The following is a 12,675-nucleotide window of genomic DNA, read 5'->3' on the forward strand; positions in this document are numbered from 1 at the left end:
AAACGCCAGCTTCTTCCAACTTCGAACCATAGCTAAAATCAAACCTTTCCTCCAATTCGACGGCACAGAAAAAATCATTCACGCTTTCATTTCCTCCCGCCTAGACTACTGCAACTCCCGATACACTGGGATCAGCCAATCTTCCCTGTCCCGCCTGCAACTGGTCCAAAACGCCGCAGCGAGACTCCTGACGGGTACCCGTAAAAGGGACCACATCACCCCGATTCTGGCCTCTCTCCACTGGCTCCCTGTACGGTACAGAATCAACTTCAAGCTCCTCCTATTCACGTATAAAGCCCTAAATGGACACTCCCCCCCCTACATCAAAAATCTTCTAACCCCCCTCTCTAACTCCAGGTCCCTCAGGTCGGCCGACTTGGGGCTACTCACTATCCCGCGGTCTAGGCTTAAGCTCAGGGGTGACCGCGCTTTTGTGGTTGCAGCTCCTAGACTGTGGAACAGCATCCCTCTCCCCATCAGAACTGCCCCCTCCATCGACTCCTTTAAGTCCAGGCTCAAAACCTATTTCTACTTCCTAGCGTTTGAGGCTCATTGAGGAGGCGCTGTGAACTGTTTGCGTGCTACTTTATGTCTTTTTTTTCTTTTTTTTCTCTTCTTTTTTTTCTCTTTCCCCCCCCCCCCCCCCCCCCCATTGGAACCTAATCAGATGTACAGCACTTTGGTCAATGTGAGTTGTTTTTAAATGTGCTATACAAATAAAATTGACTTGACTTGACTTGACCTTCTGTGGCAGAGAATTCCACAGATTCACCACTCTCTGTGTGAAAAAAAACTTTCTCATCTCGGTCTTAAAAGACTTCCCCCTTATCCTTAAATGTGTACGGGAAGATCGTTGGTCATAGAGTCACAGAGTGATACAGTGTAGAAACAGGTCCTTCGGCCCAACTCGCCCACACCGGCCAACAATGTCCCAGCTACACTAGTCCCACCTGCCTGCGCTTGGTCCATATCCCTCCAAACCTGTCCTATCCATGTACCTGTCTAACTGTTTCTTAAATGTTGGGACAGTCCCAGCCTTAACTATCTCCTCTGGCAGCTTGTTCCATACACCCACCAACTTTGGTGTGGTCGCGCTAGACTTGGTGAACCGAAGAGCCTGTTTCCAAGCTATATCTCTAAAGAAAACTAAAATTTTAAAGTAACAGACAAAGGACCATTTCTACCTTCTTTTTTTTAATAAATAACAGTGCTGTGTAAGCATTATTGGAATCTTCTGGCACCATTCCTAATGCCAGAGAGGATTGGAAAATGATGATCAGAGACATTACTTCTCTTCTTTATAGAAGGTCCAATAACTCATTCGCTCTCAAGGATGCTAACTCCCTTAAGACTTCTTCTTTAACTGCGTTATCTCATCCAATAGTTTGGACTCATTCACCTCAAATATAACTCCAGTATCATTCCTCTCTTTTGTGAGAACAGCGTATAAACCATTCAGAAGAACGTTATTCACATCCATTGCTGAAGTTAGTTTAGAGATGCAGTGTGGAAACAGGCCATTCGGCCCATCGTCCATGTTGACCAACGATCGCCTGTACACAAGTTCGATCCTATGCAATGGGAAGAATTTACAGAAGCCAATTAGCCTACCAACCTGCGCGTCTTTGGAATGTGAGAGGAAACTGGAGTAGACAATAGACAACAGGCAATAGGTGCAGGAGTAGGCCATTCGGCCCTTCGAGCCAGCACCACCATTCAATGTGATCATGGCTGATCATTCTCAATCAGTATCCCATTCCTGCCTTCCCCCCATACCCCCTGACTCCACTATCCTTAAGAGCTCTATCTAGCTCTCTCTTGAATGCATTCAGAGAATTGGCCTCCACTGCTTTCTGAGGCAGAGAATTTTCCCGGAGAAAACCCAGGCACTCACAGGGAGAACGTTCAAACTCCACACAGACAGCACCCGCAGTCCGAATTGAACCCGGGTCTCCTGCGCTACAAGGCAGCAACTCCAACGCTGCACCACTGTGCCACCCCAGTTCTCCTTAATCAACTCCCCCTCCTCTCTTACCTCTATCTCTATTGCATTGTTAGCATCTGTACCCCTGGTCATTCCTGTTCATCCATGAAACATGGTTCTGCAATGGCTATTATATCACAATGCCATGTGTCTACCCATGCCCTAAGCTCATGCCTTACCTGCCAGGCTTCTCGCAATAAAATAAGTACAGTTCAGCCTATCAGATGTTTGCCACTTCCTATCCTGCCTGGTGTACCTGTTCAATTTAACTTCCACATTTGCCTCAATTTTCTCATCCACCACACTTCTAATTTGTTCACACTTCTCTATAAATCTAGTTCAAACCTTCCAGTCAATCTCCCTGCCAACGATAGAGTTGCTGCCGTACAGCGCCAGAGACACGGGTTCGATCCTGACTACCAGTGCTTGTCTGTATGGAGCTTGTACATTTTCCCCATGACCTGTGTGGGTTTTCTCTGGGATCTTTGGTTCCCTCCTACACTCCAAAGACGTACGGTGAGACCGCACCTGGAGTATTGTGTACAGTTTTGGTCTCCTAATCTGAGGAAAGACATTCTAGCCTTAGAGGGAGTACAGAGAAGGTTCACCAGATTGATCCCTGGAACGGCAGGACTTTCATATGAAGAAAGACTGGATAGACTCGGCTTATACTCACTGGAATTTAGAAGACTGAGAGGGGATCTTATTGAAACATATAAAATTCTTAAGGGGTTGGAGAGGCTAGATGCGGGAAGATTGTTCCCCATGTTGGGGAAGTCCAGAACCAGGGGTCACAGCTTAAGGATAAGGGGAAAGTCTTTTAGGACCGAGATGAGAAAACATTTCTTCACACAGAGAGTGGTGAGTCTGTGGAATTCTCTGCCACAGAAGGTAGTTGAGGCCAGTTCATTGGCTATATTTAAGAGGGAGTTAGATGTGGCCCTTGTGGCTAAAGGGATCAGGGGGTATGGAGAGAAGGCAGGTACAGGTTACTGAGCTGGATGATCAGCCATGATCATATTGAATGGCGGTGCAGGCTCGAAGGGCCGAATGGCCTACTCCTGCACCTATTTTCTATGTTTCTATGATTTGTAGGCTAATTTGCTTAGTGTACCTGTAAATTGTCCCTAGTGTGTGTAGGACAGTGCTAATGTGTGGGGATCACTGGTTGACGTGGACTCGGTGGGCCGAAGGACCTGTTTCCGCGATGTATCTCCGAACTAAACTGAAACTACCCAGGATAACGGTCCACAGCTTATTTGAGTTCCTTATCACAATCATAATCATAATCTTACTTTATTAGGCAAGTGTGTTTTGCAACATACGAGGAATTTGCCCGTGGAATAGTCTGTACTGTCTCTTATGGAATCTGTTTGTGGTCAAGAGCATTGTATATATAATCATTTACTCAATGACACATATGGGGGAAAGGGAGAATGAAAATATGCTCTGCAGAAAGCTGAAAAATCAATGCTTCAGAGCAACAGGGTGAAGGTGAATAGCCAGGTTTGTTTGATTTCCTTCACATCAGGTAAAAATTGAGGTAAAATCTGAGGTAAATTGATGTAAATTCAGGTAAAAATTAAGCAAAACTTCCCCAGGGAGAATTTAATGGCTTCCACAGAGCTCAGTGTTTTTGCTAATTGTCGACCATGAGTTAATTACACTTCTCCTTCTTCCTGATTAAACATGTTTCTATAATGGCTATCATGTTACAATATCTTGTGCTGATCCGTGCCCTAGGCTCCTCTCAAGAGAGAGTCAAGAGTGTTTAATTGTCATAAGTACCGAAACGGAACAAGGACATTCTTAATTGCAGCAGGGCGGCACGGTGGCACAGCGGTAGTGTTGCTGCCTTACAGCTCTAGAGACCCGGGTTCGATCATGACTATGGCTGCTTGCCTGTACGGAGTTTGTACGTTCTCCCTGTGACCTGCGTGGAGTTTTCTCCGGGAAGCTCTTGTTTCCTCCCACACTCCAAAGACATTCTGGTTTGTACGCTAATTGGCTTGCATAAATGTAAATTGCCCCTAGTGTGCGTAGGATAGTGTTAGTGTGCGGGGATCGCCGGTCGGCACAGACTCGGTGGGCCGAAGGGCCTGTTTCCGCGCGGCATCTCTAAACACAACTAAGCAGCGTAACAGGTCTGTAAACACAGTGTTCAATAGATAAGATAATAAACAAACAAAAAAGGTCCAATAAATGAGATAAACAATATTAGTGCAATACAAAACAAATTGAGGGCGTGCAGCGTAGGTTCACTAGGTTAATTCCCGGAATGGTGGGACTGTCGTATGTTGAAAGGCTGGAGCAATTAGGCTTGTATACACTGGAATTTAGAAAGATGAGGGGGGATCTTATTGAAACATATAAGATAATTAGGGGATTGGACACATTAGAGGCAGGAAACATGTTCCCAATGTTGGGGGAGTCCAGAACAAGGGGCCACAGTTTAAGAATAAGGGGTAGGCCATTTAGAACGGAGATGAGGAAGAACTTTTTCAGTCAGAGAGTTGTGAAGGTGTGGAATTCTCTGCCTCGGAAGGCAGTGGAGGCCAGTTCGTTGGATGCTTTCAAGAGAGAGCTGGATAGAGCTCTTAAGGATAGCGGAGTGAGGGGGTATGGGGAGAAGGCAGGAACGGGGTACTGATTGAGAGTGATCAGCCATGATCACATTGAATGGCGGTGCTGGCTCGAAGGGCCGAATGGCCTCCTCCTGCACCTATTGTCTATTGAAATTTAGTTGGTGTTTGTAGTGTTCGATAGCCGGATGTTTGTTGGGAAGAAGCTGTTCCTGAACCTGGACGTCACTGTTTTCAGTCTCCTATACATTCTTCCCAATGATTCAATTCAATTACACTTCCATACCAAGCCAATTAGCCTACAAACCTAGGTACGTCCAGGTACAGTGAAATGCTTCATGTTGCATACAACCCGGTAAAATCAAGTAGAAGACCTCACCCAGGCAGTACACAAGCGAAGCTACGTTTTGGCTCCGTCAAAGTTATAGAAGTTCACTCAACGGTCCTATCTTCTGCCTGTCGCTGCATGTGGCAGCGGTTCACCCCCTGCCACCCCTCCGCTGGGCCCCCCCTTCTGTTCCCCCCCCCCGCCGATTCGTTTGCTGCAGCCCCCAGCTCTCGACAGCCCTCCAACCCTCCGACGGCCCTCCTTGCTCTCAACGGGCCCCATCCCTCTCTGACGGCCTTCTTCACTCTCAATAGACAATAGGTGCAGGAGGAGGCCATTCGGCCCTTCGCGCCAGCACCGCCATTCAATGTGATCATGCCTGATCATTCTCAATCAGTACCCCGTTCCTGCCTTCTCCCCATACCCCCCTGACTCCGCTATCCTTAAGAGCTCTATCCAGCTCTCTCTTGAATGCATTCAGAGAATTGGCCTCCACTGCCTTCTGAGACAGAGAATTCCACAGATTCACAACTCTCTGACTGAAAAAGTTTTTCCTCATCTCATTTCTAAATGGCCTACCCCTTATTCTTAAACTGTGGCCCCTTGTTCTGGACTCCCCCAACATTGGGAACATGTTTCAATAGACAATAGACAATAGACAATAGACAATACGTGCAGGAGTAGGCCATTCAGCCCTTCGAGCCAGCACCGCCATTCAATGCGATCATGGCTGATCACTCTCAATCAGTACCCCGTTCCTGCCTTCTCCCCATACCCCCTCACTCCGCTATCCTTAAGAGCTCTATCCAGCTCTCTCTTGAAAGCATCCAACGAACTGTCCTCCACTGCCTTCTGAGGCAGAGAATTCCACACCTTCACCACTCTCTGACTGAAAAAGTTATTCCTCATCTCCGTTCTAAATGGCCTACCCCTTATTCTTAAACTGTGGCCCCTTGTTCTGGACTCCCCCAACATTGGGAACATGTTTCCTGCCTCTAATGTGTCCAATCCCCTAATTATCTTATATGTTTCAATAAGATCCCCCCTCATCCTTCTAAATTCCAGTGTATACAAGCCTAATTGCTCCAGCCTTTCAACATACGACAGTCCCGCCATTCCGGGAATTAACCTAGTGAACCTACGCTGCACGCCCTCAATAGCAAGAATATCCTTCCTCAAATTTGGAGACCAAAACTGCACACAGTACTCCAGGTGCGGTCTCACCAGGGCCCGGTACAACTGTAGAAGGACCTCTTTGCTCCTATACTCAACTCCTCTTGTTATGAAGGCCTTGTTCCTGCCTCTAACGTGTCCAACGCCTTAATAATCTTATAAGATCTCCTCATACTTCTAAATTCCTGTGTATCTCATGGCCCTTCTCCCACTCCCGATGGCAGGAGTGAAACAAGAGCATGGCCAGGGTGGTGTGCGTCCTGGATTATGGCTGCCATTTTGAGGCAGTTCTTCCTATGGATCCCTTCGATGGTGAGGGGTGCTTCCTCTTGCTTAGTGCCTTGTGCATGTTAGTGCTCCAAACAGTGACACACCCACTGTGGAATTCTATGCCACAGAAAGCTGCGGAGGCCAAGTCAATGGATATTTTTAAGGCAGAGATAGATAGATTCTTGATTAGTACGGGTGTCAGGGGTTATGGGGTGAAGGCAGGAGAATGGGGTTAGGAGGGAGAGATAGATCAGCCATGAGTGAGTGGCGGAGTAGACTTGATGGGCCGAATGGCCTAATTCTGCTCCTATCACTTATGTCCTTATGACCCACAATCTTATGCAAGCAGGTACATGGAAATCTAAGTTTATGTTCAGCACAAATCTGTAATTATCTGGATAACATATTTTGACTTGGCACTACTTTGTCATAAAGAACTGATAATAAAGGGGTGCCGCACAAATCCACTCACAGTTATGGCAGGTGGCTCCAGTGTAGTCCGTACCCGTACAGTCACAGTAAAATGTACTCCAAGACTGCGAACATTCTCCTCCATGCTCACAGTAATTTGGCAAGCACCTGAAAGAGAACAGAAAGTAAGGAATTCACTACATAAATAAATAAAGTGGGTGTTGCAGCGGGTAGAGTCGCTGCCTTACAGCGCCAGAGACCTGGGTTTGATCCCGACTATGGGTGTGCTGTCTGTTCAGAGTTTGTATGTTCTCCCCGTGACCACATGGGTTTTCTCGGGGGAGACCCAAGGGTCTCAACCCGAAACGTCACCCATTCCTTCTCTCCCGAGATGCTGCCTGACCTGCTGAGTTACTCCAGCATTTTGTGAATAAATCAAGGGGAACACATATGACGCATCTTGTTCACAGAGTGAGGGAATAGTAGGCAATTATCCTCTGTGTACTTCAGGCATAATGCGGACAATGGTAACATCTAATGTTTGCCTCTCCCGATGGTCGGTCTCTCCGGTCGCCGCGCCTCCGCGGATGTCGGGCTCACCGAGAGGCAGTCTCGGGTTTCCGAACGCGGGCCTGCACAGGTGCTGGGGCGCGATGTGGGCCTTCACACACCTCCCTCAGCAGCTTGCAGCGTCCCGTCTGCAACTCGACGCTGCCTTCTCATCAGGTAATTATACGTACAGATATCGGCCCTGTCGAGAAGCAATCCAAGCATCCCTCACCGGGCTGGAAAGCATTCATCTTTTTTTTCTTCTTCAGGGCTCTATTGTTGTTTTTTTACTTGTTAACCTTTTTGCTTGGGTTCACCTTTCAATAGTCAATAGTCAATAGTCGTTTATTTGTCACATACACATAAATGTGTAGTGAAATGAAACATTACTCGCAGTTAAACAATAAGACCAATAAGAATAATCAATAAAAATGCAATAACACATACAATCACAACTAACACCAAACAAAAAGAAACATCCATCACAGTGAGTCTCCTCCAGTCCCTCCTCAATAGACAATAGACAATAGACAATAGGTGCAGGAGTAGGCCATTCAGCCCTTCGAGCCAGCACCGCCATTCAATGCGATCATGGCTGATCACTATCAATCAGTACCCCGTTCCTGCCTTCTCCCCATACCCCCTCACTCCGCTATCCTTAAGAGCTCTATCCAGCTCTCTCTTGAAAGCATCCAACGAACTGGCCTCCACTGCCTTCTGAGGCAGAGAATTCCACACCTTCACCACCCTCTGACTGAAAAAGTTCTTCCTCATCTCCGTTCTAAATGGCCTACCCCTTATTCTCAAACTGTGGCCCCTTGTTCTGGACTCCCCCAACATTGGGAACATGTTATCTGCCTCTAATGTGTCCAATCCCCTAATTATCTTATATGTTTCAATAAGACCGTCTTCACCCGCGGTCAGGCTGTTGGAGTTGCCACGTCGGGGCGGTCGGGGCTCCCGACATTGAAGCCCCCGCTGGACGGTGAAAGGTCCACGGCGGGCCGACCCAAGCCCCGCGATTCTGGGCGGGCGAAGACGCTGTCGCTGCCGCTGCCGGTGCTCCCAATGTCGGCCCCCACCCAGGGGCCTGCGGGCTTCCGACGTCCACGCGGCCCGCGCCGGAGCCTCCGGAGACGAGTCGCAGCCGCTCCCGCGGCATCCGCAGGCAGCCAGCGCCGCAGGTGGTGAGTCCGCGCCGCGGGCTCTGCGAACCAGAGCCCCAGGTGGTCCCAGGTGCATGGCCGCTGGTAGGCCGCAACGGGAACGGAGACACGACACAGAAGCAAAGGTCGCGTCTCCGTTCGGGAGAGAGAATTTTACAGTTCCCGTTCCCTCCCACCCCCTCCCCCCCACATAACATACAAACACTACACCATATTAAAACTACAATTCAGACAAAAACAACAAAAAACACAAAAGACAGACGGACTGCAGGCAAGCCGCAGCTGCGACGGCAGCGCTGGCTCCTCCCTTCTCAGGCTAATCACCAAACCGCTGCCACCATGTTGTACTTCGTGGTCCGGTATCTGTTATACCTTTGTTATGACTCTGGACGGACCACAAGTACACGTGTTTAAAAGGTTATAATGCTGGAGCTTAAATCCAGGCTGTTTATTCCATGGCCACCTGGAACCAGAGAGCCCACCTAATCACCTCATTCTCTTATATACACGTTACTACACAGGCAAACAAAGTAGTCCTTGTGATACACAAAGTAGTCCCTGCAATATCACAACAAGAGTGAGGGAATTGCAGGCAATTATCCTCTGTGTACTTCAGGCATAATGCGGACAATGGTAACATCTAATGTTTGCCTCTCCCGAGAGCAGATCTCTCAGTACACATGAACCTGAGTTCTTCCAGGTCTGCACTGCATGTAAGCACCAGCTTAGTTTAGTTGAGAGATAGAGTGCAGAAACAGGCCCTCCAGGTCCACGCCAACCAGCGATCCCTGCACACTGACATTACCCTACACACACTAGGGACAGTTTACAAATGATACCAAGCCAATTTGCCTACAAACCCGTACGTCTTTCGAGTATTGGGAGGAAACCGGGGCTCCCGGAGAATCGCCACGTAGGTCACGGGGAGAATGTACAAACTCAGTGCAGACAAGCAGCCATAGTCAGGATCGAACCCAGGTATCTGGTGCTGAAAGGCAGCAACTCTACCTCTGTGCCACCTTGCCACTGTGCCGCCCAGCAGTGGGATGAGAGACGGTTTATAACTGGTCGCTCACTTACCCCACCACACTCTTCTCATCTTTCTGTCTTATTACTGTCCCATTTCACAGAAAGAAATTACAGAAAACACAAGAGAAATTATGAAAAAAAAATCTTTAAATGCCGTAGATGCATTTCTCCTTCCCAGTTTTGGCAAATGATCTTCTACCTGAAATGTCAACTATGTTTTCCTTTCGACAGATGCTGCCTATCTTGCTGAGCGCCTTGTTGTTTTGGACAAAAGAGGAAAACAATGCAATCATGGATATAATGCACCAAAAGAAAACGCTGAAGATGGATTGCCTTTTGAATACAAAAGGTAATTTAATTAGAAGTAGGAACTGCCAACAAGCTTGAATGAAGACGAAACCGGAGTCATATGCTATTCCCCCAAGAAGCACAGTGGCATTGTGGATAGGGTGCACTGCAGAAAGCACATTGACACAAAATGCTGGAGTAACTCAGCGGGTCAGGCAGCATCTCAGGAGAAAAGGAATGGGTGATGTTTCCGGTCGAGACAATTCATCAGAATGATCATGGATCTCGACCCAAAACGGCACCTATTTCTTTCCTCCAGAGAAGCTGCCTGACCTGCTGAGTTACTCCAGCATTTTGTGTCTACTTCGGTGTAAACCACCATCTGTAGTTCCTTATAACACTATCACGTTGCGTCACAGCTTGGTTTGGCCTCGTGTGTCCCCTTGGACACCACGTGTTCCCTGTCCAGGGACACGCGAGCACAGACATAAGCCCGGAAGAGGGGCAGGCAGCCGACTCTGGTGTGACCATCGAGTACCCACTGCCTGGACTCGCGAATGGCCAACTTGGCCAGCCCCAGCAGCAGACCGACAGGGAGATACCGCCCTCCTGATCGACCCTCCCCACTCCCTGCCTTGTGCCCAAATACCAGAATCGTGGGACTAAAATGCAACCAAAACTTGAGGAGCAGTCCCTTCATATAATATTTCAAGTACACTCTGTCTAACAGTGTGCCTTTATGGTGGCTGCACTGAAGTGTTATCATGGATCATGTACTGAGACTACAACTCTGTGAATATAAAACAAGCATTAACCTTTCTCAGTCAGCAAAACTCCGGCAATACGATGCACTTGCAAAATAAATACCGCTCATCTATTATTTTCTGATCACAAAATGTATAAATGGAAAGTGTAATACAATCAGCCGTCCAGTAGGTGGTGACATTTTGGAACATTATTCCGTGCATTAAATGGTGAATTACTAGTTTAGTTTAGTTTAGAAATAAAGTGCGTTAAGAGGCCCTTTGGCCCACCGATTCCGCAGCGACCAGCGATCCCCGCACATTAACACAACCCTACACACACTAGGGACAATTTACACTTACATCAAGTATCCAAGCCAATGTAGGAAAATAACTGCAGATGCTGGTACAAATCGAAGGTATCACAAAATGCTGGAGTAACTCAGCAGGTCAGGCAGCATCTCAGGGGAGAAGGAATGGGTGACGTTTCGGGTCGAGACCCTTCTTCAGTCTGAAGAAGGGTCTCGACCCGAAACGTCACCCATTCCTTCTCCCCTGAGATGCTGCCTGACCTGCTGAGTTACTCCAGCATTTTGTGATACCTTCGAAGTATACAAGCCCAAGTCATTTAACCTACAAACATGTACGTCTTTGGAGTGTGGGAGGAAACCAAGGATATCGGAGAAAACCATGCGGTCGCAGGGACAACGTACAAACTTCGTACAGACAGTACCCGTGGTCAGGATCAAACCCGGGTCTCCAGCGCTGCAAGCTCTGTAAGGCAACAACTCTTCCACTGCGCCACCGTGCTGCCCTAAATATCTGCCACACTAAATATCTTTACACTGGGATTCTTAGCTTGGAGCCTTTATAATAACATATCAGCTGAATAAGGAAATGCATAGCCCTCATTTAATGTATTTTAAATGCTTATTAATTAACTTCTAACAACTTCATTGCAAATTTAATTTGGAGGGTAATTAACTTGTCTTCAAGATTCCCTAGGCTGAATTAAGGCTCCACCTACAGCTCACCAACATCTCCCATGAGAAGCAAAGGAACAGGCATCTGAAGGAACAGTTTATTTTGTCAGAGAGTGGTGAATCTGTGGAATTCATTGCCACAGAAGGCTGTGGAGGCCAAATAATTTTTAAAGCGGAGATTGATAGATTCTTGATTAGTACGGGTGTCAGGGGTTATAAGGAGAAGGCAGGAGAATGGGGTTGAGAGGGAAAGATAGATCAGACCTGATTGAATGGCGGGGTAGACTTGATGGGCCGAATGGCCTAATTCTGCTCCTAGAACTTATGAACTTTCCATTTGTGTACGTGTATGTGTATGTGACAAATAAACTTCACTTGACTTGACTTGACTTATTGATCCATTATGTTTTAAAAAAGTTAAAACTCACAATCTTTGCCAGGCCCTCTCCATCCCCTTTCATCCATCAATCTATAGATGCCATCCAATCCAACCCCTCACCTGTGTCTCTGCCCCGACCACCCCACCCCAAAATCTTCAATCACATCCTTCAATCACTGATGGCTCCCCTTGGTTGCACAACTACTGGCTCCATCTACTGATCCAGCTAGGGGTGCCAACTATCGCACTCCCAAACAAGGGACAAGGTGACGTCACAGGGGTTGGAGGGAGGGGGGTGGAGGGGAGGGGGGTGGAGGGGAGGGGGGTGGAGGGGGGAGGGTGGAGGGTGGGGGAGGGAGAGGGAGGGAGAGGGGGTGGAGAGGGTGCTGCACCAATGGAGGAGAGGTTTGGGCCCAACTGGTCCACTTGGTCTGGTACTAACATAGAAACATAGAAAATAGGTGCAGGAGGAGGCCATTTGGCCCTTCGAGCCAAATGTATCTCTAAACCTGGGATCCTAGCTCAGGCTTCAGAGATGCCTGATTCCCTTTGTTCCTTCTATAACCATTGCAATACTGTGAAGGAAAGTCATCTCATAAGTCCTGTCCTCATGTAAATTCAATTCTGTAACCCGTCTTGCCTGAGCTTTGGAACTTACCATCAGCCCTCCCATAAGCAGGATTTCTGCTCACCATTTTGCCCCAATCATTTCTAAGCCTTTTGTTTAACTCTGTCCTGCTTCCAAACACTCAGTCATTGGGCCATATCCTTCTCAGCTGGGCCCTGCCCA

The 12,675-nt window shown here is 47.8% G+C and overlaps 1 protein-coding gene across 1 annotated transcript in view; it reads right to left on the bottom strand.

Moving 5' to 3' along the window:
* Positions 1-12,675, bottom strand: part of LOC144595738 (contactin-associated protein-like 5) — a 644,436-nt gene that overhangs the window by 291,644 nt on the left and 340,117 nt on the right. Inside the window, exon 11 of the mRNA XM_078403317.1 lies at positions 6,810-6,916. Within this exon, the coding sequence (XP_078259443.1) occupies positions 6,810-6,916 (107 nt within the window). The remainder of the gene's footprint in view (positions 1-6,809; positions 6,917-12,675) is intronic.

This window comes from Rhinoraja longicauda, chromosome 8, assembly GCF_053455715.1.
Source record: "Rhinoraja longicauda isolate Sanriku21f chromosome 8, sRhiLon1.1, whole genome shotgun sequence".
NCBI lineage: Eukaryota > Metazoa > Chordata > Chondrichthyes > Rajiformes > Arhynchobatidae > Rhinoraja > Rhinoraja longicauda.